The sequence below is a fragment of the Saimiri boliviensis genome, chromosome 2, assembly GCF_048565385.1.
Source record: "Saimiri boliviensis isolate mSaiBol1 chromosome 2, mSaiBol1.pri, whole genome shotgun sequence".
In the NCBI taxonomy this organism is placed as follows: Eukaryota; Metazoa; Chordata; class Mammalia; order Primates; family Cebidae; genus Saimiri; species Saimiri boliviensis.
In genome coordinates, this window is record NC_133450.1 from 73,979,848 (window position 1) to 74,006,833 (window position 26,986).

The window sequence follows — 26,986 nt, forward strand, 5'->3', positions numbered from 1 at the left end:
GACTCCTAGCAAGGTGACGATTTGCATACAAATTCTTCTTGGAAGGGGTTATCCTAAGAGAAGCCAGGCTGAAGGAGGCCTGCCGTGAATTCCCCGTAATTCCGGGAGGCTTCGGTGTCCCACTCTAGTGGAGAGTTCCATTCCCACACCATTGGGAAAACACTTTTGTCCTTGAGGATTTTAAAATCCCAGCTCCAGGATTCCATCTAGAAAAGCGGGCTTACTCTCCTCCCCTTCGGGGAAAAAAGAAGGTCCCCACGAAATCCCCACTTTGAGCTGGGGCTGCTGCCCCTGGATGACCAAAAAAGTACAAGGGAACTCGCGGAGGCTCCTTCCGTCCCGACCTCACCTGGATCCCGGGAACCGCCCGCTCTGTCCCACCGAGATGGGCTGAGGAGGACGGTGCTACTCTTCAGGGCAATGGCGGCGGGCGGAAGAGGGATCCCTGTGCGCCCCCAGCACCCAGGACGAATGCCACCCCAGCGAGGCGACCTGACCCCGCGCACGGTGGTTTCGGGGAGGAGACCACTACCACATTTCCCATGCCCGGGAAGATCACCCACCAGGGAGGGCGCCCAAGGGCCGGAGAGGGGACGACTGGTGGAGGAGGGGCGGTCCCGGGCGCACAAAGGGGCCCGGGGCCGGCGGGCTCCCCGCCCTTGACCTTGGGTCCCCGCCTCCATCCATCTCCGCCGGCTGCCAGGGAAGGGGGCTGGCCCGGGGCCAGGGGCGTGCTCGCTAGGCGGCTGCTGGGCTGGGGACCCACAGGGGGCCGCCAGGGGGCGGGGAGGAAAGGGGCCGGGAAAAAAGACCAGGGCTGCAGAGTGCTCCGAGGAAACCAGCATTCCAACTCCGGGAGCCAGTCCCGAGGCGGCTCTGATTCACTCTACGCCTCCGCCCCCCAAAGCAAAAGTTGCACTGATGCACGAGGGAAACCCCCTCCCCACAGCTGGCCCTTCGGCTCGCCCACCCCCCGCCTTCCTCGGACCCGAGCCGAGTGGGGGAGGGGAGAGTCAGGGGAGGAAGAAAGGAGCGAGCCATCCCGGCGAGGCCAGACGCGGGCTGGGTCAGCTGCGCCTCCGCCCGCCCCTCGCCGCCCGGCTGGGGCAGCTGGTCTATTAAGCCCCCGAATTATGCATGGACCTTGAGCCCTCTCGGTCTCCCGCCCCCACCAAGGCACAGTCGTCGTGCGCAGCGGGCCCGGGTCAGAGAGGGGGAAGGAGGTGGACGATGGGCGCGAGGCCGTGGGCGAATCAGAGGCCGGCAGCCGGGCACGAGCCAGGCGCGCCCGAAGGCCTCGGAGCAGGGCTGAGGAGCCTCCCGACCCGGCCAGGGCCAGCGGGACCGCGCACCGCTCGCAGGGGTGGTGGGGGAGGCGCTAAGTTTTAAAGTTGTCAAAGTGTCCGCACCGTGCCGGGTGCGGGGTCCGGGAGACGCGGCGGCTCTGCAGAGTTCAGCGCCCCTGGCCACGGGGAAGGCCATTGTGTTCTCCTGTGTGGCAATGCGGGGGGCTATGGACCCCAACCACTGAGGCTCCCGGAGGGAGGGGCCTGGAGTCCCCCGCGGGCAGGGCAGGGGGAGGCCGTCTCTCGGGCGGCGGAGGGGATGGGTATGATTTGCTGGGGATAGGCACCCTCCGGGGGTGGGGAGAAGGCCAAGCTTGAAGAGGGGCTGCTGGAGATAGAAGGAGGCGAGAGGAGACGCAAGTTGCAATCGCCGGGGAAACCTGAAAATCGCAGTAGCGGGGAGGCAGGTGGCACCCAGAGGTTCAGAAGCAGAGTTGGGAGGACTTCGCTATCCACCCCTCAGAGAGTGACCCAGGCAGGCCCCAGATTGCTCCGCAGCCTGGAGCCTCGAGTCCCGTCTCCCCGCACCACGCTGTTTTCGGCGTTCCAGACCATGCGCTGCAGTCTACGCTGCCCTGACGCTGCAGTGTGAACCTTGGTTTGCTTCTCGGCTCGTCTGTTTCTGGAAATGACTTCTTTCTCTCTTTCCCCTTCTCCCCAAAGCAAAGGCCAGGTCAGGAAAATTACATACTTCGTTTTCCCAACAAATAAAGTCGCCTAGTTTGCAGGGAAAGTTTTACAAGCCAATGATGCAGAGAGAAGACCACACTGTTTAGCTTTCTTAATTGGCTGGCTTTGAACTTGAGGTGGGAGGAGAAAAGAACCCGCTCCAGCCCCAGGAAAACTTAGTGTTGCTGGGTGTACCAACTCCAACAGTTTTTAGCCAACTGCTGAAGGTGGGAAGGAGTCATTGAAGGTTTGTCCCATTTTCTCCTGAACAGAGAAGAATCCAGACAGCTGCCGTCTCTCTGAGCCCAGGACAGATAGTCTCTGCCTCCTAACCCCAGGGAAGGAGCCTGGAATCCCTGGTTGGCTGGCTACACTCTCCGGAAGGTGTGCTCTGCCCTGAAAAAGACTTGAAATAAAGCCACCTCTCTACTTCTTTCCAGGATGCCTTTGGCACCTGCACTCACCAGGAGGTAGAAGCGTGTTTTTTGCACACTCTTGGGGATTGGAAGGATGGCTTGTCTGTGCCATAACCCTCGAAGCACAGTCCAGGCATGGAGCTGCCAGCCCCTAGTCTCTGTGCCTCTGGTTTCATCTTGGGTAGATGCTGATCCACGCACCTGTTTGCCTGCACCTTTGAGGTTGTGTGCACACCGGCAACCTGAAGGCTGTGGAAGCTGCCCAGGCACTCAGCCCCCAGGACAGGGGAGGGGGGGAAAACAGCCCTGATCAAACATCGCCTTGGCTTTAGAGACTGAGCAGGTGGTCCTGCGCTGGGGGGCTCACCCTGCCCTTGGCTGGTGCTTCTGAAAAGCTGCCTTCACTCCACACCAGGAGTGGGGCAGTCTGACTTCTCACCTCCAACAAAAAGGCCATTTTGTTACTATTTTTCTGCCCAGAGGAGTCTGTGGTCCCAGTTTCCCAGCTGTCTGAGCAGCGAGGGGCAAATGCTTTCCCAGACCTGTGGCTCATCAAGGGGTCCCACCTCCCTCCCTTTCTGCCCTCCTCTCCCAAGCCGCAGCAGACTCCTCCTTTCTGAGACACCCCAGGACCCTCCAGACCAAAACCAGCAGACCAGCAAGAAGGCATCAATAAAACTTAAAAACAAAATAAAACAAAGCCTAGGATGCCTTGCCTTCTCCAGCAAGGCCTCCTCCTCCCTGGGTCCAGCTCAAGGCCTGCAAGTCCCGACCACACCCTGCCCTCAGGAGGCTCCCACTCAGTACACCCAGAGGTCACTGGTCACCCCCAGCAGGCTCTGGGCCAGGGTGGGTCCAGATCTTGTGGGGCCCCAGATTTATACAATTCAGGGTACACTCATTACAAAGAAAAGAATGCCAAACCACCCAGGGACATTCGGGACAGGGCCTAGCCACAGGAGGGGCTCTGAGCTTCAACTGTCAACCTCACAGTGAGTGCACCAAATTCTCCCAGAAGGATCTTCACAGCCTGGAGCAGAAAGACCTAAGTTTTTAATCTAACTGTTTTCATTTTCACCACCAATTTCTTCAGCGAAAACTGCCTCCTAAGCCTAATTAATGTAAAAAATGAGGCAAGTTGGGGGGACTACTAGGTGTGAGAGGAATTGAGGTGGGAAATCCGCGACCCCCCGCCTGGCTCTTGCAGCTGCTGGAAACCACTGGTGGCTCCATCTCATATTTCAGCCCAGGAGGCTCAGCCCCAGAGAGGGGGAAGGTCCGTCTGCTCAAGGTCACACAGCCTGCCAGCCGCTGGAGTAAGATGCTCCCCTGTGCCTGCGTCTCTCCACTCTGGACTCAACAGGGCCACTTGCCTGTAACTCATGACGAGGGGGCCAGCTCCTCCCAAGATGCAGTCAACATGCCACCCCAGACGTGTCCAGGGCAGGTGGGTTCTCACTGTCCTGGTCCTTTCACCCGACTCTGGAACCCAAGTCCCATCACCAAGATTTGACCTCAGAGTGGAAATCACTCATTGCCGAGCCAGGGGCAGGAAGGGTCTGCACCAGCCACAGTTAAAGAACACACGGTCCCACAAGAACTGGGGTCCCGGGAAATGACCCAGTGAAGACCGAGTGCTGCCCTGGGAAGAAGTCAGGAGCCTGTCTTCTTTTTTTTATTATTATGTTTGCAGGTTTGTTACATAGGCAAACGTGTGACATGGTGGTTTGCCGCACCTATCAGCCCATCACCTAGGTACTGAGCCCAGCATGCGTTAGCTATTTTTCCTAATGTTCTCCCTCCCAGGAGCCCGATTACTAGGTACAGCTGAACCGGTGACTCACAGGACAACTGTGCATGGTTCCTCTCTATCACTCAGTTGCCTCATGTACAAAATGAAACTAATAGCTTATTTCCCACCCTCGTGGGGCAGAGGCAGTGGATGGGAACATAGGAGGAAATATGACCACGGTGAAGAACATAACTGCAGGAGTTGACACCCTGGGACCCTACTCACCGCTGTGTGACCTTGGGTAAATAACATCTCTGGGCTTCAGTTTCCTCTTCTATAAAGTGGGGCTGATATTAGCATATTATAAGGTCATAAGGAGGATTATACCAGTTAGTATCTGCAGAGTCTTTAGAATAGGGACTGGCACACAGTAAGATCTAGTGAGTATGAGTTAAATTTAATATCAGGCTGAGTGCGGTGGCTTGTGCCTATAATCCCAGCACTTTGGAAGGCCAAGGCGGGCGGATCACCTGAGGCCAGGAGTTCGAGACCAGCCTGGCCAACATGGCAAAACCCCATCTCTACTAAAAATACAAAAACTAGCCAGGTGGGTGCCATAGTCCCAATTACTCAGGAGACTGAGGTAGGAGAATCAATTGAACCTGGGAGGCAGAGGTTGCAGTGAGCTGAGATCGCACCACTGCACTCCAGCCTGGGTGACAGAACAAGACTCTGTCTCAAAATTTATTTTCGTGTAAAATAAATTTTACATGAAATTATGAAAAACTCAATCTCTTTGTTTCGTCAGTGAAAAGATGACCCCAAAAGCACGGGGTGACCGCCAGCCAGCCTTATTTCTTTAGATTATCAGCAGAGCCCACTCCTAACAGATTCTAGACCTGGTGGTTAATGCATTAGCCACGAGTGAAAATGAGCAACAACCATCCAAAAAAAGCTGTCAAATGCCTGATGAAAAAACTTTAGTCAATTACTATTTATTGTCAAAAAAACTAAGAATGATAATATTAACTCAGGCTGAATGTTGGTTAAGTTCACCCCTTGGGAGCCTAGCTGCCTTTGTCTTTTTCTTATCTCATCTCTCTCCTGTGTCCTGAATTACTGCTGAAAGTATGGAACCATGTGTATAAATCAGTAAATAAGGCCTCAAACCTTAAGAGTAGAAAAAAACACCCATTTATTTGACCAGCATTGTCCTTTTTCTTTAAGGCAATAAAACTTTCACCTACAATCGGTGTTGATGTCACCTAGGTTAGCTGCACACACTCTTGACTCCAGTTTGCACAGTTCACGAGGCAGGTGGGTCCACCACCTCCAGGGCTCACCCCCTTTCTCAGCCGAGGAAACCTGGACTCCACCAGAGGAGATGGCCTCAAGCTGCAGGGCTGGGCAGCCGGGGATGGCAAAAAGTCACGTATCCTGACTCCAGATAACTGGGGTCTGGACTCAGCTCTGCCAGTAACTAGTTACGTAAGCGCAGGCAAGTCACTGAGCAGGTGAGAGGGAAGAGTTGTCAGCAAGGTCCTTCCAGGAGGCTCGGAAGCCAGACCCTTCCCCTGGGTCCAGCAGCAGCATCTCCATGATCAACAGCTAAAACCCCAGGGGCCTGTTCTATGTATGCCTGGTCTGAATCAAACCTTGCAACAAGCCCAAAAGACAAGGGAGAATATCTCCAGTTAAAGGGACGGAGACGTGGGGAGGCGGACGGCTGGCTTGACAGCCGCACAGCAAGTCCTGGGAAAAACCACAATTCCTCAAAATCAAAAAATAATTTGTACTTATGGGGAAAAAAAACTATGCAACAATGAATACAAAATACAAGAAATAGCTGTATATATGGGGAAATATCTAAAATTCTGGCCCCAGTGCACCTGAATTGACATCGCACTGTGTTCTTTGTCACCACCCGTCTCTCCAATACCTTCGTCAGGAAGTACAGGACCGGATATGTGGATGCCACAGACCGCGGCCAGGGCCCCTGGGGGTCTGGGGATTCCCGGCAGTATCCACAGGGTCATATCTGGGATAAGCTTCAAAGGCCATCTTGGATGGGGTCAGGTGGTACCTGCCATCAAGGCCCCACCAGCCAGCCAGCCAGAGTCAGAATACTCCTCCTGAAATCCTCTACACCCCTTGCTATCCAATGAAACCGGGCAGACCCAGGTCTGACTGCTCTGCTGTGTGCTGTGTGATCTTCAGCAAGTCCCTTAACCGTTCTGAGCCCCAGTTCAAGGTGAGATCAAGAATATCTATTTCCAGATTGAAGAATTAAGTGAGATAACCCAAGAAAAGCGTCTAACACAGTAAGGGATCCCAGGTATCGCCCCTCTTCCCCACCACCCACCAGCCAGCCCAGCACGAACTCTACCCTGCTCAGCCATCCCGACACCCAGACCCCACCCTGAGCCCAAGGCCATGTCCCTCAGACAGAACGCTGCACTATTCCTCGGTGCAGACAGAACTAATAATTAGCTGTCACGATTTAATAATAAAAAAAGATAATCCATGCCACAACACACATGGATTTAACTCCTCTTAATTTGAAGGGAAAATAACAACTCTAAATAGATCAAATGCAAGTTTTTAAGGCAACCTGCAAGTGGGGTTTATCTCCAGCTTCCAGCACAAGCAAGTTATTTAGTTTCTCCCCCTGGCTGAGCTAATATTTTTTTCACGTTGATTTTATTTATTTTTAAAAGTCTGGAGTGAACATTCTCAAGGCAGCATGTAAATCCCTGGGCCCATGAGAAGTCCTTTTCTCTCACACGTTTTGCTTAGCAATGGGTGACTGGGACCCCAAGTCAAACCAGTCCCTGTGCCCCTACCTGCTACGGGAATCTGCCAGGTACATCCCTGGTCCTCCCTGGGTTTCCGATGAAGACATCTAAAGTGGGCAGGGCTGCCTGCCACCTCCAAGCCCAGGGGGATGTGTCACCTCCTGTCACCTGCTGCCTGTCTCCGCACTTCTCCAGAAAACTGACATTTGGGACTTGGAGGATTAGGGAGGCAGGCGGTTAAATGACAGCTTATAGTTCATTCCTCCCTCTGTAGCTTCATTTGGTTATGGAAAGGCTAGTAACAGGCAAAACCAAATTCCCGGTGATCAAGCGTCTCCTTCGGTGACTACCAAGCAGGAATTACATAGAGGAACCTGTAGGAAATCACTGTGAGAGAGATCCCAGGTAAGTTTTCATGGTTTTGACCAAGAAAAGCAAGCACTCGGCCTGCTGCCAAGCAGGGCCCACATTTTCCTGTGCTTGGCTTTCTAGAAGCATCCACTTCTCGATCATCTGCCTCAGGCCCAAGCTGTGCCAGAGAGGTGCTTCCTCATTCCATCCTCAGCATAACCCTGAAAAGGAGGTGCAGACGGGGAAACGGAGGCCCAGAAGTGAAGCGACTCACGGGTGGCCAGCAGTGAGTGACGGGCTGGGGTTCCACCAGGAGACACCGAAGCCTGTGCTCCCTCACCCCGAAACCCCCAGCCGGCCCCCGCAGACTGCACCGCCTGCAAAGAGATCCTCAAGGGACAGCTGCCTAACAAAAGACAGAATCTGGGGGAGAGGGTCTCCCCGTGCCGACGCTGCCTGTCATGGTGGAGTTAGTCCCACAACTCAGTGGACATCTGTCCCAACCCTGACGGAGCCCAGTGCCGAGGAGACCGGTGCAAGCTGCTCTAACGCCCGAAAATGCGTCAGAGGAGGGAAAGCCGAGGGCCAGGAAAAGCTCCTGTTTGCAGCACACCTACCCCCACCGTGTGCCAGGCACTCATCATAAATGTCACAATGACAGATGAGGAAACCGCAGCTCGGGAGGTTGAGTCTCTGCCCAAGGCTGGCAGGGAGCAACGTGGGGCTCCAGCTGTGTTGTTTCCCACATGGCAGCAGGCAGCCTTCAAACCCCAAACACCCTGAAAGCCCCTTTCTCCTCACCCGTCCTCAAAACGCCCCTCCCAGATAACGCCTTGCCACCACCACGTGCTCTTTGCAAACGCTGGAACACCTCTCAGCTTCCCCGATGGACGGGTCCTCTGCTCCCCCGAACCCCCACAGAGATAGGGAGGATGCCACAGGCAGGAACCTTAAGAAACATGAAGACTGCAAACCTACAGGCAGCGATGTATCAGAGGCTCCGTAGCTGCCCTGAGTCAGACCACTGGCCAAAGACCCCGCCTCTGACCAACTCCCCCCCATCCCCAGACAGGCCTGCAACAAGCTTCCAAGGACCTCCTCTGCCCACTGGAGTGCTCAGCAGGGAGCCAGGCCCTGGACCCAGGAGCAGAATGTACCCAAGAGCAGGCCTGCTGCCAGCTCACACTCTGCCCATTATCCCCACGGCGACGCCCACTCCCTCCCCTGGGAGCTTCACCTGGGGAGCCAGGTGGGGACACCCAGGGTGGAAAAAGGGCCCCAGGTGCTCAGTTGCTGAATGAATGAATGAATGTCCTCCAGAAAACAAAGCTTCAGAAACTTTCTCCGTCTACCTTCCTATTTCTCTATCATTTACCAAAAAAAAAAAAAAAAAAAAAAAAAAAATCGTAATTAATCTCCAGAATGACTGTCCCAAGGAAATGGCTGATATGGGGTCCACACCACAGTGTGATGACTGACAGAGCCCCCGTGCGGTTCTCACCCTGGGGTCTCCCTTAAGGGTGAGAGGAACCCCCTTCGGGTCTGTCTCTGGAGTCCCCACTTCTAGAAGCGCCTGGTAGCAAGGAAGGGTGGGGACCTGCCTGGGCATTGGGAAGATTGCTGGCCCTGGGAAAGGCGGGACCCTCAAGGCCACCAGGACCCTCGAGGCCACCTCACCCTGTACTCCTCTGAGCCTGGACAGCCAAAGCCAGAGGCAGAGTCCAAGAATTAGCAGCCACCCACTCACCAGCTACTGGCCAGGGCCAGCGGGGCCCTGGAGACAACAGCAGGGCATGGAGGGGCTGGAGGACTGCTTGGAGCCCTGACCGGGAGGCAGGAGCATTGGGGACCAGCCGGCCCGGGGGCCAGGAGCGTGGGCAGCAGCTGGACGGGATTCCGGAAGCCCGGGCAGAGAAGTGCCCGTGATGCCTAGTCCCTCTCTTAAAATATAAAGACTCAATTATCTCTGAGCAGCTTGCTTTACACATGAATTGACACATTTATTTTACAATAAATAACTGAAAGTTATCTGTGTTTCCTTTACTGTTAATCTACACAGAGAAATAATAAACAGGGCTTGTCTACAAAAATGCAACTACTGCAGTCCTCAGAATTCAATTAAGCTAAAATAATTAATGCTCCCACCATATTAAATTACTTTATACATTTGAGCCACTGAAGTTTTATTCTTTAATCTTTCCTTTTTATTAAATAAAAAAAAGAAAAGAAAAGTTGGTGCCCAAGTAGGCAGGGGAAATGGGAAAAATGGGAACTAGAAAGGCAGGCACATGACGTGCTGTTAAAATAGGATGGTCGTCTTCAGCTGACACAGCATGTAGACTGTTTTGTGCCTTTGATTAAAATAACATTTTAAATGCTTTGAACAAACATATCTCTTTAGACTTCTAAGGGATTATTTTACATATTTCTTCCAGAATGAAGAAATCCATTCGTCCTGTTGCTGAACAGAAAGGCCAAGAATATCTTTCGTCACACATAAAATAAAAATACCGTAGGCTGCTGCAGTATCACAACCCGGAAAAAAAACCAGGGGGGCCAGGGGGTGGAAGGATGAGGACAAAGCTGCCTTGGAGATTAATTTTGCCTTTTATGAAATCACATTTAGTCACTTTCTTGAACAAACCTGCCACAGTGCTCTGCAGCCTCCAATACGAAATGAGGATTTGGATGTTTCTGGCAAAAGCCACAAATCTTACCATTGAAACATACATAGGGGGCCCGAGTCTCCCTGGCAAGGCCACCCCCTAAAAGTCTAGGTGCACCGAGGCCAGGCGTTGATACTACAGGTGAAACTGTCCCTGGAGTCTCGGCCCACACAGACAAAAGGGACCCAGCCCCTCTCTCGCCTGATGGCTCAGCCTGGTGAAGAGACGCTGCTAGAGTGTACACAGCACTCTGAGAAGCCAGTGTTGACATGCCTGAGGCCTGGACATGTCAGAGATTTTTCTCAAAGCCCCTTGCATCTTGGAAGGCGTCTGAGAGACTTCTCACTAAGGCACCCATCAGAAGGCAAGGTCCAGAGGCCAAACCGATCCACTGGGGTCTCCCCAGTGCCTGGCACGAGGCTGCAGGAATCTGTATACCACCACAGTCTCCCCAAGAGAAAGAGGGCTCACTCAGCCCCGTGTACAGGCGGGCAAAGTGAGGCTCAGCATCACAAAGCTTTGGAGATTGGGGGAAACATGCTGTGGCATCTGATTGTGTCCAGGGCGACGGGTGCTGACAAGTGCCCACGCCCATCTGTCTTGCCCTCCTAGAAGCATCCAAAGCCTGAGTCCCTCCAGAGCCCATGCTGGCCTCCATGATAGAAGCACAGGTGTGATCAACGCCCTTGTTTCCCCAGCCAGCAACCTACTCGCACGCCACAAAACCAGGAGACCCCCGAGAAAGAAGGGCCGCTGGTAAAAAACTGATAGAGCCCCTGCTCATCTAATCCTCACACCAGGCCTGCTGGTATTATCCACGTTCTGTTGACAGATGGGGAAACTGAGGCTCAGACCCATGAAGTGGCTAAGCCAAAGTCAACCATCAGGGCTGGAAGACTCGTCTGCATAAACTCTGATGCCCGTCTTGCTCCAAGATGGGCTACTGCTTTTGAGGGAACCCAGGCTGGCCGGGCCCTCCTTTCTCCCCCAGGCCTCCTGGCCTCAGAAGTATAAACCAGAAGCAAACACACCGGTTTGCACAGAAAGCAGTGGCTCCCTGGAGGAGGCCCCAGCATGCCATGGTGCTGGCCAAGAGGGAGGGACTTCATGCTAACCCAGTGCGGCGAGCAGAGCCATGCCTGGGGACAGAGGGGCCCTAGACCTGTTCTCAAGGTGGTAAAACCAGCTGTCCCAGTGGTCGAATGAGTGAGCATGTCAAAGGGCATGGCCAACCTCCTCCAACGGCCACAGTGCCCCAACAAGTTCCCACACCCCCACCTGGGACCGGCCCCTAGGGTCAGGCAATGTCAAAAGCAGTCTCTGAGATCAAAGGCCTAACTTCTCTTTCCACACACAGGAAACTGAGTCCAGAGGGAGAGGAGAGGGGAGAAAACGAGCACCCTCATTTGTAAGTCCCTACCCAGTCATGCCACATGCAACAGTTCATTGATCCTCACAGCAGCCCTAATGAGGTGGGTTTCCTTAGCTCCATTTCATAGATGGGCAAACTGACATGTCCAAGTTGTGAAGACAAATTCTAACCCAAGACTGTCTGTCTAGCTTCAAAATCATGGACTAAGCTGAGATCAGTAGCAAAGAGAGGGCCAACCGGACTTCCAAATTTCCATTCTGTGCTTCTGACCACCTCTGGATTAGCCCCCGAGACAGAGTCCCTTCACCAAAAGCAAGCAGCCATCAGCTATTTGGGCCTCCCCAAGCCCCAAGCCTGTCTCCTCCTGAAGGTCACCTGGATGGTGGACCCTCAGAAAGGGGGAGCCCTGGCTGGCAGCCCAGAGGCCATCCTGGAAGCTCCTGGGTCTTCCCCTGCACCAGCACACTCAAGCAGAGGGCGTGGGACCCGGGAGGTGGCTTCTGTAGCAACCAGCAAGCACAGCGTCCCATACCTGCAATGTTCTCCTGCTTGGGACAGATGCCTTTCGTGGGCGAGAGCAGGTGGTCATCTTCGTCGGGGGTGACCTGGATCCCGATCTCCACCGGCTCGGACACTTTCCTGAGCTCAGAGCGTGAGGAGGGCGGCGGGCTGTCCTTGTCCAGGGCCTTGTCATAGCAGGCACCCAAGCTGCCGCCACACTGCTTCCTTTTGTGCTCTATAAAAACCAGGATGTCCCCCAAGGGGAAGTTCATTTGACACTGGCCACAGGTGAGCAGGTCAGGGTCGGGGCCACCCACCATCAGCCCCAGGCCACTTGGCTCCTCTATCTCCAGACCCTCGTCTTCTTCGAGGATGGCGGCCTCCACATGGTCAGCCTCTGCTGGAGACAGAAAGAAGAAAGGGAAGGGGCAGAGAAGATAGAGATGGGCTTAGGAGGTCACAGCACCCGACATCCGGTCCACCCCTTCCCCACCGAGAAGCAGCCCCCTCCGCTGCCGGCTGCCAGAGCTCACCAGGTCCTCCCCGGGGCTGGGGACAGGTAAGCATCCCCCATGGGACAGATGGCCACACCGAGTCTCTAGGAGCAACGTCAGGCCCCCTGGACACTGTCATGTAATTGGTGCTGATCTTACTGCACTCTAGTTTATTTTCTGCCAATTTCTTCCCAATATAGTATAAGAATACACCCGGATGGGCACACATAGACACACACTCTGGCTGCTGACAGCATCAGGTCGTAATGAGTCTCAAAGTTTTCAGTATCTGAGAATCACTTGGAGGCTTCGAAAAATCCCAAGGCCCAGGCAGCATCCCTGACCAATGACACCGGGAACCAAACATCGGAATATTCTTTCAGACTCCCCGGGTGGTTCCAATGGGCATCCAGGGCTGAGAACCAGGGAGCTGGAGCCCTTTTCCCCTGCTGGGCTGGAGCACCACCCTCCTGTTCCTGACACCTTCATTCATGTCCTCCCCATTCATGCAAGTCCCACTCACATTCCTCTACCTGGGAACTGGCCACACACCAAACTAGAAAACAGAAACCCAGATGGGCGTCAGAGGGCCAGTCCTTAGGAGGGAAGGAAGCCCACATGCTCGGAAAGCAACAAGTGAGTGTCAGGTTCCAAAAAAATATTGAAGGAGAAAACAGTGCAGCAGAAGGGAGGCTGGAACCGGCTTGCAGAGCTGGGAAGCGGGCTCTCCTGCCAAGCACCCGGGGCCCGGTCAGACTTCCATTTCTCTGTCGATTTCCCCACACTTATCCACTCCCCACTGTCCTTTTTTGTTGGCTGCTCTGATTTTCACTCCCAGAAAAATGAAAGAAAGAAAATTCTCCAGACTCCAAAAGCATTCTTGGAAGATATTAAACCACACTTTCAACGGACTGTATGTTTTTATATTTCTTTAGCAGCGGATAGATTTGAGTTTTGTTTTGCTTGTTTGTTTGTTTGTTTTTTGGTGGGGGTGTGGTTGCTGGAAGGGTAGGAGGTCTAGGACCCAACTATTTGGAAGCTAATAAATGCCTCAAAAAGCAGCAACCTCCTCAAGGGAAAATTGGAAGACTCGGCAGCCGAAAGTGTCATAAATAAAGAGCAGTGGACACTGGACGTTTCATATTCCCCTCGGGGTCTGAGCAAATTCAGGCTGGAATTTTTCAAGAGCAAATGTCAGTAGTTGCAGAGAAGGCACGAGTGGCAGGGTCTTCAGAGAAGCCAGAGGGCAGCCAAAGGTCTGAAACCCGAGGAGGCAGGTACATTTTGAGTTGTATGGTATTTAGGAAAGGATAATGAAAACCACAGAGGAACGGCGAAAAGGAACGGGAGGGAGGAAAATGCATTCCGTGGCAGTGAAGTTATTGAAGTGCCAGAGCCAAAGAACAGATAATTTAAGGAAAAAATTCTGTGGCATCTCCCATCCTACACATAAATCACTGTTCTCTATTTTCTGAACACGAGCTGATGCAGGGCCTAGGAGAGTCCTTGTGTGAAACTGAATACGAAATATACGACGAGGCGTGACGTACAACGCACGCCTATGAACTCCGCGAGGATAGGTAGCGATGTAGGTAGCGCTGAGAAGAGAAACTACAATTTGAGATCCCACCTGTGGTTACAGAAAAGCAGACAGAGCCCTCGACGAATTAAATGTAGAATACATCAGAAATGTGGCAGCACAAAAACGCCCCACAGACGAGGAAATCCTAAATCTGTTGTCTGCATCTAACAAAAATAACCTGTAAGGTAAAGCAGCAGTCCTCACAAAGCCCGTCCCAGAAACCATTAATTACACTTTAAAAAGAAGTCGGAGTTTACTTAAAAAGGGGTTTGAAGACAATGCCACGTAATTAATTTACCAACTTATTTTATGAAAAGATGCTTTGCTATGGTTAAAACGTAATCACAACCTTCCCTCTGAACAGAGGTTCTAGGAGAGACTGGATTCCTGTGAACGGTTTGTCAGAATGGAAAAGGTAATTATTTGGTGCCTCTTTTTCCCTTTAATGATCTAACATTGAGCAATACTGTTTATATTGAAAAGCTCGCACCTTTAATTACCAATTACATATACATAATTTCAGAGCCAAAGGGGAGAGCTGTAGGAACAGTTCTTTAGAAATATAAGGATGTATTGTGCGCCATTTTTACAGAAGGCGCTCTAATAAATGGGAGGAGGATGTCAAAATATTGTTTAGTTAAAAAATAGACAGAGGCACAAAAGAAATGAGCTGAAAAGCAAAAAAAAAAAAAAAAAAGGACATAATGAAATTGAGAATTCAAAGGAAGCGAGCAAGGTGCGGTACCTGGTACTATTTTAAATGCCACCCTGGGCAGGCCTGGCAAACTCCTGCAGCAATAGAGGATCTGATAGAAACAAACAACAACAAATCCACATGGCCAGCTTGATCGTCCTTTCTGAGGCCGAAGAGGTTTTCTCGGTTTTTTTAAATTTATCCTTTGGTTGACTTTTCTGTTTGTTTTTTATTAACTTTTTCAGCCTCGTCCACCCTCCTGGGTAGGAGTGCTAGCAAGCCTGAATAGCTCCTCTCTGCTAGGAGGTTTTCAGCCACCTAATTTCATATTCACTTTCTAATTCAAAAGAAATGCCGACGAATTTAAAAATCAGCAGAGGTCACACATGCCTGTTCACAAGCACCCCTCCTTCCCAGCTCCCTCTTTTGCCAAGACGATGTACCAGCACTTTTTCCTTTCTCTCCTTTTTTTTTTTAATTTTTGGTAACATCTGGTATTCTTTCCTTCGTTTGGCAGTCTCTGCCTTCTCCCTTTCCTCATGCAGCAGCTCTGCAAGCCCCGTCATTGAGTTTGAAGGTGTCCAAAGCCATTTGCTGTGCTGCGGCTCTGATTTCTGCGTCAAGTCCTAGCAGCCAAGCAACCTGGGAACCAGGCCCTGCTGGCGTCCCCGAGACAGCCCGGGATTATCCAGGGCTCCAGGGCTCAGCCCTGAGCTGGGATCTCCACCTCCCAGACCAGCCATCCAACTCACTGCCTCTAAGGCAGTCTGGGAGGAAAAGAAACAAACAAAAGTCTCCTTCCCTTCCCACTTTCAGCATTGAAAGTCAAACCCCCTGACATGACAGGGTGTTCACCCGACTCCAAAGAATGGGGATTCCTCTCCCCACGACCCAGGCTGTGGGGCTGCGCCTTGGCCTGCTATATGCAAGGCTTCCCAGGAAGGTAGCAAGGTTGCTCCAGTATTAGGCAGCAGAGTCACCCCAAACCCCAGATTTCTGGGTCAGAGCAAGTAGATCAAGGCAGCTCACTGGGCCTGAAAGCTCATGTGCAAGGCCTTCATAGACACTCCCAAAGACTGTGGTTTCATTTCCGCTGGCAGGCAGATACCGAGCTGGGCGTGTAGGGCGCCTGTGTATGAGTGTGTGTGACCCTTCTTAGAGCTGTATCAGTAATGGAAGAAATCAAGGGAGAAAAACATTTGTCCAAGCCCTGGCAAGGGCACAGTGACACCCTTCTTTCTCTGCCCTATGGATACCTGAGTCTCCCGGCTCTGCACAGCCACAGAGAACCAGGCCTCTGTTCTTACAGGCAGAGCGGTCCAACCTGCCACCCAGAGACGAAGAAGCACAGGAAAAAGACCCATGAGAACAGCCTTTCAAATTCCCAGACCCTACAAACCAGCCCCTCAGGCAGCCTCGTCCAGCAAACTCCGGCCTTACAAAAATAAAGCCAAGATGAAGTTCTCCTCTGAGATGATTTCTGCTTTCGTGAAAAGCTCCCCAAGTGTCAGGCAGGCCTGCAAAATATTGCTGCTCTCAATATATTATGAGCCGAATAAAGTAGAGCAATTGCTAAAATGTTTGACTCATTAAGAGGAAAAATGAATGGATGCAGCAGGCAACTTGTTCGAATGTCAGATATCAGAGGGCTGGGGTGGATTCTGAAATGTTAAAATCTAAAGTGCAGGGACAAATCTGTATTTACACACACACACACACACACACACACACACAGAAGTTAGATTTTCTCTTACAACAAAACCACATTTTATTTACAAGGCCAGGCCTCCTCCCAGCTGGTAAATGCATTTAGAAGCAATGAAATCAGGCTTGACAAACAATAATGGACATCATTGTTAAGTGAAGGGGGAAGCACTTGATCCCAAGACAAACTTCCCCATGGCTCAGCTTCGCTAGGAAGGAATTTGGGGCAGAAGACAGAAATGGAAAGACATCGTGAACACAGGCCCCACCAAGCAGCCAGCAAGCCCCCAGCTGCGGCAAGCTTTCAGCAGGGCCTTACCTGGCTGGCGACTCCCCAACACACAGGGCACCAAGGGCCCCACCCACCCTGGTCCATCTCTAACAACTGTCCATGCACCTACCCTTAGGGGAACTCCAGCAAGAGGTCTGCTGCCTGCTGTCCCCAAAGCACGGCGTATGTGCATGGCTGCCTGCACACACACATGTGCATTGCTACACACACAGCACATGGACCGCTGCTCTTCCTCACTGTGCACTAATTCAGATCAACTCTCTTATCTTTAACGGCTAAGCTACAGTCCAGAAGAAATATACACAGAATTGTTGTTTCAGTGACGACGAGGGGTGGGAAGGGGAAGGATGTGGGGGGAGGGGTGCCAGGCTCTTAAAATCGTGTGCCACCAACGTCACAACCGCCATCATGATGTGTACACATGTTTACAAGAAATGTTCAGCATCCATCCGCCCGAGCTCTGCATCCGACTGGAGACTTTACACCTGCTTCCTACGAAGAGGGAGCTCCTGCCAGCAAGCCCAGGCTTACCCATAATCTACGAAGAGATCTTTTCATCTCCTCTCCGTGAACATTTGGGGAGGGGCTGGGACTCCAGGCAACACCGAAACGCCACCACACGCACACTCGACGGAGCACAACACTTTCTGAGCTGCCATCCATTTCTAATTTATTGGATCCAAGGGAAAATAACAACCACAGGGGTGGGGGAGGAGAAGGGTGGAGCGGGAGAGAGCAGGAATCAATTCTTGGTGGAGAAAATAATCTAGGACTAGATGACGCTTAAAGGCACGACAAGAGATTTTATGAAGTTCCCCTAACGGAGGGAATAATGAAGTGCCCAGCAGAGAAGGAAATGGAGATAAGAGGAATACGAGTGTCAGGAGGATGTCCACGAGGGGTCTTGAAGGGTTATTAGGACACAAGGTGGGGGTGGGGACCCTGGGGGGCACGGCCAGGCGGAGTCTGAGCAAGAAGCGTCACCCAGATCACCCCATCTCTGCCCTGACCCTCGGCCCTCTCCGTAGATGGTCAGAGGAGTCCAGCCTACTCCGGGTCAGCTCAGCACCCCTCTGACGGCCTCCAAAGGCTGCCTCCCTGAAGAGACGGACGCATACCACAACCTGTCTGCTCCTCCTCAGCCAAGGCACACACCTCCATCGCCATTGCTGATGTGTGGGAGGGACAGCAAGGGAAGGCAGCCGATGCAAAACACGCTCCCCAGTGTGGGTTTCCCAGGAAAATGACCAGCGTACCACCGACTCTGCCAGCACCAGCGGGGGAAAGTTCGGGCCTGGCCTGCAGTCCAGGAGGTGGGAATTCCAGATCCACGAAGAGGTTTAGATACAGGAAGAGCCTCGAGCCCGTACCTCTGGTCTGTAGACCCCAGGCAGGAAGGTCAATGTCATGGGGAGGGCTTCCCTGCGTACAGGCCATCTGCAGGACTCCAGCTTAATTTTAGGACGCTTCAGCAGTTGCCTGAAAAATCTCCTGAGTGGCTCTACGGAGTCCAACTGCCTTCTCTCCCGAACTGTACACACCCAAAAACTGAGACCAGGAGTCTGGGTCTCCCCAACACAAAAGCAGAAAAAAGGAACCCGTGAACAAGGAAAGCATCACTCACGTGTTTATTCACAGATCCCGGCCATTACTAAAAGGTTAGGAATAAAAGGCTTGACAAATAAAATAGGTGCTTTAAAGGAAAAGATTTACCACAATAGCAACCCTTCTCAACACATTTAGCAGGTTCTATAAAACTGCAAATGCCTTAAATCTTCAGAGCCACCATGGGCTCCTAATGACGTGATATAAAAGCACTCTTTGTGGCCAAATGAAGAGATTTGTTTTTATTTAATGTGATGCTTTTTTCAAAGGTGTAGAAGAAAAGGCTTCCACGCAGGACACCGGACCTCAAGGCTTTAGCTGGAGAGTTTGGATTCTCTGAGGCTAACAGCAAACAGCAAGGGCAGAAGGGCTTTCTACATCTCCTTTCCAAGGTAGGAATTTAAACATGACCCCCCACGCACTTTTTTTTTTTTAATTATTCTTAGCAGTGCATCCATTTCTGAGGCACACGTTAATCACCACAATATTGGCATTTAACTTTTCTTGAGTCATTTCTGCGTGTGGTTTTAGTAGAAAACTCATTAGAACATTTCACAAATGTATTTGTATTTCAGCAGTTCCATGGAAGGGGGTCATGAAAAAGAAGTTATGTAAAAGAGAGGGGTTTTTTTTTTTTTTCTTTTTTTACTTTGAATTGACTTAATTTTGTGTGGTCTGAGATTTCATTACAGTAAAATTGCTCAGGCTGGCTAATTCAACACCCAAGCAAATTATCAGGTGCCACAAGGAAAAGAAAAAAAGAACGAATTTCTTGAATTTCAGCAACTGCACAAAAGACTTGCATATGTCAAAATGCTGGACCAAAGTCCCGTGAATGTGGCACCATTCACCGAACCTCCATCTAGTGTCACTTTTGCCAGTTAAAAACGAGGCCGCTCTGCTCACCCTCCTCACTGGCTTGTGCAGACGATGCAAGAAATGTGTGTTCTGTTTCCACGAGTCTCCAAACAGCCTGCTCTCGGCACTTTTTACCCACGTCCTGGGAAACCTACTGCTCCAGAGAGGCAGTCAGCACACCGCATTTCTTGGGGAAGGATGGAGAAACAGGGGATATCAAGCCTGAGCACATCTCCCTGACATTTGGCTCCCTGGGACCCGAAGGAAGATGAGCGGGATCAGGGCGCAGGGACAGGACAGAGTCCACAGGACCTCAGGCCGAAGGGCGTGGGTCAGAAGAGTGCTGCAAAGTGACGAAGCATACTCACGGCAGCTGGATGACACGACATTCATTCCTAGTGTTCTTCTGTGCCCCTCCCCATTAACAATCACAAAGTGTGTCTGCAGCTAACACCAGCTTCAGGGAAGGATGCTCAGCCGGTATCAGTAACTCGACCATGGGGTGCAGGGTACAATCCCCAAAGAGCATTTATTTTCTCCTTGTCCTCCCCAGATGTGAAGCCTGCATTCGCCTAGAGCCCAAAGTCCTTGGAGAGTTTCAGCTAAAGGTGAGGCCTAACCAGGCAGCCAGAAGGTCTGTCCTTAAGCCGTGGGAGATGAAGGAGAGTCAAGAACCTGCCCCTCCATTCCCTCCCCCCATATATTTTTTTCTTGCATTGTCTTATCTGTGATCTGTGTTTAGTTACAGCTTGCGAAACTCCCCTGAGTTCTAAGGTTAAGGATCGCAGATTACTAAACTGATTTTTTTAACGGTTTTCTGCAGCCCAGAGACCACAGCCCGGCCCAAGACTTTGAGGTGACCATGCTCTTCATCTCTGAGTGGTCCAGTGAGCTGGCTGCCACTACACGCTTACAACTTGCTCGATTCAAGCATTAAATGAAGTAGAGAAATCATCAGATAAATTGCTGGCCCTCTGTACTGGAGAGTGAAGGCTCTTTCTCCAGCTGACGACAGTGCTGGGCTTTTGTCTGACCTAATTTATTTCTCTTTCAGGTTAGAATAAAGCACTCTTTCCTGTCGCAGGGTAACCTCTTCTGCTCATATATTGAACTCTAGCATAAGACTCAGGATGCAGTCTGCAGATTTCTTGAACTTGGAAAAGAAGACATTATAAATCTGGAAATCCTGTGATCAAAAGCACATATATTTCCCAGCACTAAATTACATGTTTAGGGAAGAATCGCCTCATTAAAAGCCATCCATAAAGAACAACTGTTTGGGGTGAAAGATATGACCAGCACAGGCTCTGGCAATCACATCCTCTTTACAAACAAAGTTTTACATGTTATTTGAGTTGGCATTTTAAATCTTTGGGGAACGCTGTTATTTCCCTAGTACTGTGGGAACATTACCTAATAAATGGAATTGAGAATCCAAGTGTTATAAAATCTGAGCTAAAAGGATTTCCATTCATCAAGCTGTTTTAGGTACACGACTCCCAAAAGCAGCGATTCTCGACTGTTCCCTGGGTCTGTGACATGTGAGACAGAAATGAGCAGTGCGCCTTACCCAAAATGATGTGCGCTCTTCCCAGACCCCCCCACCAGCCCGATCACCGGCGCCTCAACAACGCAACAGAATTTTCAGAACGTCAAGGCCACAGAAGAATCAGGGAAAACACACCTTTTGAAAACTCACAATTTTAATTGTTATAAAAAAGAAAGAAAATCAAAGAAAAAGAAAATCCCCCCCTCCCTCCTGCATCTGCCAAGTGAGGGCTTGTAAATCAATGGCGATAGCTTGAAAATAGATTTCTCAAACTTATATTCTCATTTTGTCCTGCACGAATCTCTGCAGGAAAATCAATATTACAACTTCACACTTAAGACATTTTGCAGCAACGTAAACTGCCGCCGCTGCTGATGGAAGCCCGTTCCTAGCCCATTGTAGCGGAGGCGCCAAGCCATGACACGGGCACCGAGCTCCCCCTAGCGCCAAGTGGCGCTAGGCGCGGCTCGGCGTTTCAGCTTGCCATCAACCAAAAGCCAATTCAACTGAAAGTTTATTTTGGAAAGTATTTTATCACAACAAGCAACGGAGAATGCAAAGCAATCGAGATACGAGATGAAAGGGGAATAAGTAGAGGCTGGTGCAAGCAGTGCTCTAAGCTACTAGACAGCCAAGGACTCCGTTCTGAGAAGGCGCTAGAAACTGATGCACCCCACAGCTAGAAACCGGTGTCTGCAATCGACTGTGTTCTGTGCTTCCATCTCACCTGAGACATCATTCTAATTATTCTCAAACGCGCCCATAGTTGCCCTTCCCTTGGGTTGAGTAGGACCCCTTTAGTCCTGTGCACTGGTCATTGACGCGACACACCCAACCAGCTGACCCCAGCCTAGATGTCTCTAAGGCCGGCTTCAGGAAAGCAACTGCATTCACCCCGGCACTTCAGAAATGACTCGTTTTCTGTTACCAAATATTTCAAAGGCCAGACAAAAAATTCACCAAGGCCAAGGCACAGGCCGATAGCAACTTCCCCATCAAAAAAAAAAAAAGAAAGAAAGAAAGAAGGAAAAGAAAGAAATATGCATATGTACATCATATCATTCAGGTAGGGAAAAAAGACCCTTTAAAAATATTAGGGGTTGTTAAAATATGCTCACGGCTGTTTTCTCTCAGGTGTGAATTACAAATGAATAAAATCAGCCTGGCATAACACCTTTGATGAACACATTTTTATTCTCCCGTTGAATCGGAGCAGCTGACTTATATCACACTTCTAATGATATGGGGTTCCCTTCTGTGCAGAAGGGAGAGGAACTTCATTCCCCCCACCAACTAACCAAAAAAAAAAAAGAGAGAGAGAGAGAGAGAGAGAGGGCTTATGTCTTATGAAATTTATCGGAGGCCCAATTTTGAAAAACATGTGGACCACTGGAGATACACTGTACCCTGGGGAGTTAAGATAATTGTGAGCACCACCACATTCAAAACATACGGCTACAGCAAAACCTAATTTAAAAGGCAACCATGGAATTAACACAGTTAGCCCAACTTTTGCATTAAATCTTGGGTCTCTGGTTGCTTTACAAAATCATGAATTCATACAGAAAATTACTCATCTTCCTAGGAAACCTGTTGGTGAGTTGTTGAGAAAATCACCTTGATTGCGGTGATGTAAGTTACCGTGGACATCTTATTTTCCTTAGTGTCTTCAGAAAGCATCAAGCTCCTTCTTGGATTTAAGTGCTCTTCCCTTCTCCCTGGCCCTGTCTGGCACAGCAGGCTCTGGCCTTTCCTTCTGCCTGGTCAACCGATCCCCCTTAACCTCCCTTCGGCACCATTGCATCTCTGTTGTTTTATGTTTGTTTTTTATTAATAACTGTGTCTGTCCTCCGCTTTTAAAAGCCATATCCATCTGGGTCAAACATTTTGAAGCAAACCAGAAGCCCAGGTTTCCATCACCAGCTGTCTCTCACTCTTTTTTACCTCGCTCCTCTCTCTTGTCCCTGGCCCTGTCTGTAAATTTAACTAGCTCATTATGGAGCCCTTCTCAGACTCTCCCTCCTCCCCCGCCTCCCCCCCCCCCCCCACAAAGACCATGCGTGCTATTTGTGTGCCCTCCTTGTTTCCCAGGCCATCAGTTATTCGCAGTTGCATCATCCCTGAAGGACCTGGGCTGCTGCCCCACAGGCCTGGGAACTGCCACCCAACTGATAAAGACGCCCATGTTTTAAGGAGTATCTTTTGCATTCAAAATCTAAAATGTGGACCCCAGGTGAAGATTGCGACAGCACCGGCTTTGCCAGCCAGGTCTCCAAAGCACCCTGACTCCAGAACTCCTGCGTCCTTTGTGGAGAGACACTTGCAGAGGCCACACAGGCTAAAGTACACCCGGCTCCTGCCTTTCCCCTGCTTGCTCGCCCACCTCCCTCCCGGGTGACACTGGACAGACGAAAAGCCAGCTGCTTTTGGATAATAAATAGCCTTGTCTGAAAACTGGTTGGACCACTCTCCCAGCTTAAACCCGTACACATAGCCTGGGCTCCGTGTGCCCCTGGAAGGCAGGCGGGCTTTCCTTTGCCCTCTAGTCTCCTTCCCCTTTTTCTCCCCACCTCTCTTCTCCTTTGCCTCTCTCTTTCCTCCCCGCCACTGCTCCAGTGTCAGCTGGCTGTCCCCAGCACGGCTCTGAGCAAGGCTGAGAGAGACAGGGAGCAAATGAAGGATGGGAAAGTGCTGGACCAGGCACCCCTCACCCCCACGCCCAGCTGCCACCAGTCCTCCGGCCAGGGCTCTTGCCCGATGTCCCAGGAATGCCAGGAGAGGGAAAGCCAAAGCAAAGCAGACCTACCTGCTTCTTCCCCTCACACACAACTGCAGCCACTCCTGGCTCACTGCTGCTGCCAGCTTGGCGGTGCACCCCCATCCACTCCCCCTTCCCCGACCCCCCCAATTCCCCCTCCTCAAAAACAACCCTTGCAATTATACAGCGGCTACGTGGGGCAAATTGCCTCCTGGAGAAATTAAGCCTCTGCAAGTACAGTCGTTTTAACAACCACCCCATCTAAAGGGGGAAGGGTATAGGAGAAGCGATTGCTGTGGCTTGGTAAAGGATCGAAATGTCAACTGGCAAAAAAGACCTTGATCAAGCTCAAATCTGGCTGCAAAAACATTTTGTTTTAAATGCAACCGGCGAGTCTTCTTTGATGTTACAATGGCGAAAAATAAAAGAGAAGTCCTCTTCCCTCCCTCTAAAGAGGCATCCCTCTCCCAAGGCGAATCCCACTTTAATATCTATTCCCCCACAAAAATAATCACAATAAATCCACAAATTCTTACTAATGTATCTGCTGTAACAAAGGAGAGATGGGAACAGCGATTGCTCCGAGCAGATGGCTCCTGTGCTGGGTTTTCAGGGGAGGGGAGAACCCCTTTATATATTTATTTATTTATTTAAATTTTTTAAAATATAACATAAATATTCGGCTCTCGGCCGCCCCGCAGCCAGTCCTCGGCGGCGGCTGGGCACGCAGCCCTCTCCGGCTCCGCGCGGGCAGCCCGGCCCCAGCCCCGAGAGGTGCGCGGCGGATTGCAGGCTTACAACCTGCCCGCGGTCTCGATGGCACCCAGAGGATGTTTTATTTCTATTGCAATTTAAAAAAAAAAAAAAAAAAAAAGGAACGGCGACCCAGGCACCGCGAGAGAAAGAACGGCGGGGAAATGTTCGCGCGCAGCGAAGAAGCGACCCCGCGGGCTGCGGCGGGCGGGAAGCGCCGCGGAGCCACCTTCCCGGTGCAAGTGTTCGGGGACCCGGGGCGGGCTCCCCTGCAAACCCCGTACCTGGCCTGCTTGCGCTCGCTTTTTCCCTTTGCTAAATAAACCCAACAGGGACGGTGGAAGCTGCTGCTTCTCTTGCCCCACCGCCTGACTTTACCCGCCCCGCCACATGCTTGAAATCTACACGATTTCAGCGGGTGGATTTCCACTGCGACCTGCCTTGTTTATTTAGATGGAAAGATGAAAGATACTGAGATAGAAAGATGGAAATGAGATTGATGGGTCTCCTTTTTTTCTTTTTTTTTTTTTTTTTCTTTTACTATTTTACAAGCGCATCACTCTCTTCCCACTACTGACAACCTTTTTTTTTTTTTTTCTCGTGGCGGGGATTTTTCACCAACCCCAATCCCCCCACCTTTTTTGGAGTGGGGGAAAGAAGACAAGATCATCCCAGGAGACAGACGGAGGTGGGGAAATGGGGGGTGGGGAGGGGGGCTTGAGCCCGGCAAACAGCCGCGCAGCTGGATTATTTTGCAAATAGCAGGAGGAGGGGAGAGAAAGGCGGCGGCGGAATCCTAGGACCGGCGTGGCCGGCGCCCTGCTGGGCCAGGCGCGGCGACCGGGGACCCGAAGCCGGCGGTCGCCCCTTGCCCTCCAGCTCCCCCAGCCCGGAGCGCACCCCGCTCTCCTCCGCCCGCGCCATCAGCGCGGACCCACGCGCTCGCCAACTTTTCCCCACTTCCCGGCTCCCCCCTCCCCCTCCGCTCCCCCAACCCCCTCCCTCTCCCCTCCAAACCCCGCCACCAGCGCCGCCGCCGCCACACACGCCGCTCGGAGGGGCGAGCGTCCAGCCGGGCTCGGCGCGCACACACACTCCTCCAGCCTGCACGCCCCCTCCCCGGCCCGGAGCCGGCTCCGCAGGCCCCTAAGCCCGAGGCGCGTCCGGCTGCTCAGCGCCCCAACTCCCCGAGCTGCAAAGAAACTTTCCTATGGCCCCCGCCCCCGCCATACTCCAGGCCGACGTCGTGGCCTCTGCCAGTCCGCGGGCTGCCCCGGCGCCTGGCCCGACTCGGCTGCTCCGGCCTTGGTGTCCCCAGCCCTAGGCGCCCGGAGCCCCATCTCCGGCCCCTCGCGCGCACGCCGCAGACACTTACGGGTGATGAGCTCCCTCTGGGACAAGTGCTGCGGGTTGCCCTGTTTGCGGCGGGACATTGCCCCGGCATCTATTCTGGCATCGCCCGGAGAGCTGCACTGATGGGGGGAGCCGGGGAAGGGGGTCCGAGCCGCCGCCGCGCCGCTGCCGCCGCCGCCGCCGCCGCCGCCGCCGCCGCCGCCGCCGCGCCTCCTCCTCTGCCCGGGTTGGTGTTTTTTTTCCCTTCCTCTCTTGCCCTCTCTTCCTCCTCTTCTTCTTCTTTATTTTGCTCTTTCTTCTATGCTGTTTTTTGTTTTGTTTGCAAAAAGAAAAAAAGAGGAGGAAAAGCAAGAAAAACCTCTCGATCTAAAATAAGAGAAAGAGGCAAAAAAAAAAAAAAAAAAAAAAAACTGCTGTTGCTTTCCGCGGACCTGCTGGTTTCTTTAAAAATATATTCTTTCGAAGGAAAAAAAAAAATCTCTTACACTTCTTCAAACTGCTTGGCCTCTTGCACTTGCAAATGTCTTCTTGAACTTAAACTGGATTTTGCACCGGCTCCTAACACTTTCTTTCAGGTCTGGTAGGTGGAAAGCGCACTTCTACCAGGAGGGGAAAAGAAAAAATTCAAACAAATAAAAAAAAAAAAAGAAGAAGAAGAAGAAAAAAAAAAAAAAAAGCAAAGGAAAAAAAGCAAAGAAAACTTGGGGACTTGTCTCGTACCCCCTCACCCCGCCCCCTCAAAAAACCCAAAGCAATGTAAAACTGCCCCGGTTCGGTTGTTTCTGGGTTTTCTGCGGGCTGCTTGCTTTTTTTTTTTTTTTCTTTTTCTTTTTTTTTTTTTCTCGGAGACTGACCCTTCCGAGGCTCTGGGGGTACACCAAGAGCGGCTCCTTCCCAGTTCACCTGGCAGGCTGGCCCCGGCCGGAGGGGCTCCCGAGTCCCCGCGAGCGCTCCCCAGCGCTCCCCTGGCGCCGCGGGCCCGGGGGGAGCGGGGCGGAGGGGCGGCTCGCCCAGTGCGCCTGGGTCGGTGCGGGCGCGGACTGGGAGCTATAGATTGCAACGTGAAGATGGCGGAGTCCGGGTTCTCTGGGAGCTCTCGGTCTCTCTATGGCTGGGGCTGCCTCTGTACAATGGGATAAAATTCAAGTTCAAGTGCGGACGTGACGTTTAATCTGCACTAGAGACAAAAAGACCCAGAGAGTCGGAGCACTGGGGGCGACTAGCGGTGGCTTTTTAACATTGTACCCTGTAAGAGAACAAGAAAGCACACACAGAGACACACTCGCGCGCGCGCACACTCACACACACACACACACACACACACACTCGCCGGTGCGCACACCCTCAGCCCAGGCAGGCCACACGTGCAAACCGCGTTTTTGTGCGTTCCTCATCTCCCACGAGCCTCGGCTGCGCTAAAAAAGGAGGGGGCGGGGGCCACTGGGCAGTATATTTTTAAATACAAGAAAAATCGTCCTTATATCTCCTCCCTCCTG

At 51.8% G+C, this 26,986-nt stretch overlaps 1 protein-coding gene across 4 annotated transcripts in view; it reads right to left on the reverse strand.

Moving 5' to 3' along the window:
- BCL11B (BCL11 transcription factor B) overlaps nucleotides 1–26,778 on the reverse strand; it is a 99,215-nt gene extending 72,437 nt beyond the window's left edge. Inside the window, exons 1-2 of one of the 4 annotated variants that reach the window (XM_074393589.1) lie at nucleotides 25,513–26,778; nucleotides 11,880–12,245 (exon numbers count right to left, since the gene is read on the reverse strand). In XM_074393589.1, the coding sequence (XP_074249690.1) occupies nucleotides 11,880–12,245; nucleotides 25,513–25,570 (424 nt within the window). In that variant the 5' untranslated portion in view covers nucleotides 25,571–26,778. Of the gene's footprint in view, nucleotides 1–11,879; nucleotides 12,249–25,512 lie in introns of all 4 variants that reach the window. The other 3 variants (XM_039469419.2, XM_074393590.1, XM_039469420.2) reach the window with 3 other exon arrangements.
- Nucleotides 26,779–26,986: the final 208 nt, after the last annotated feature.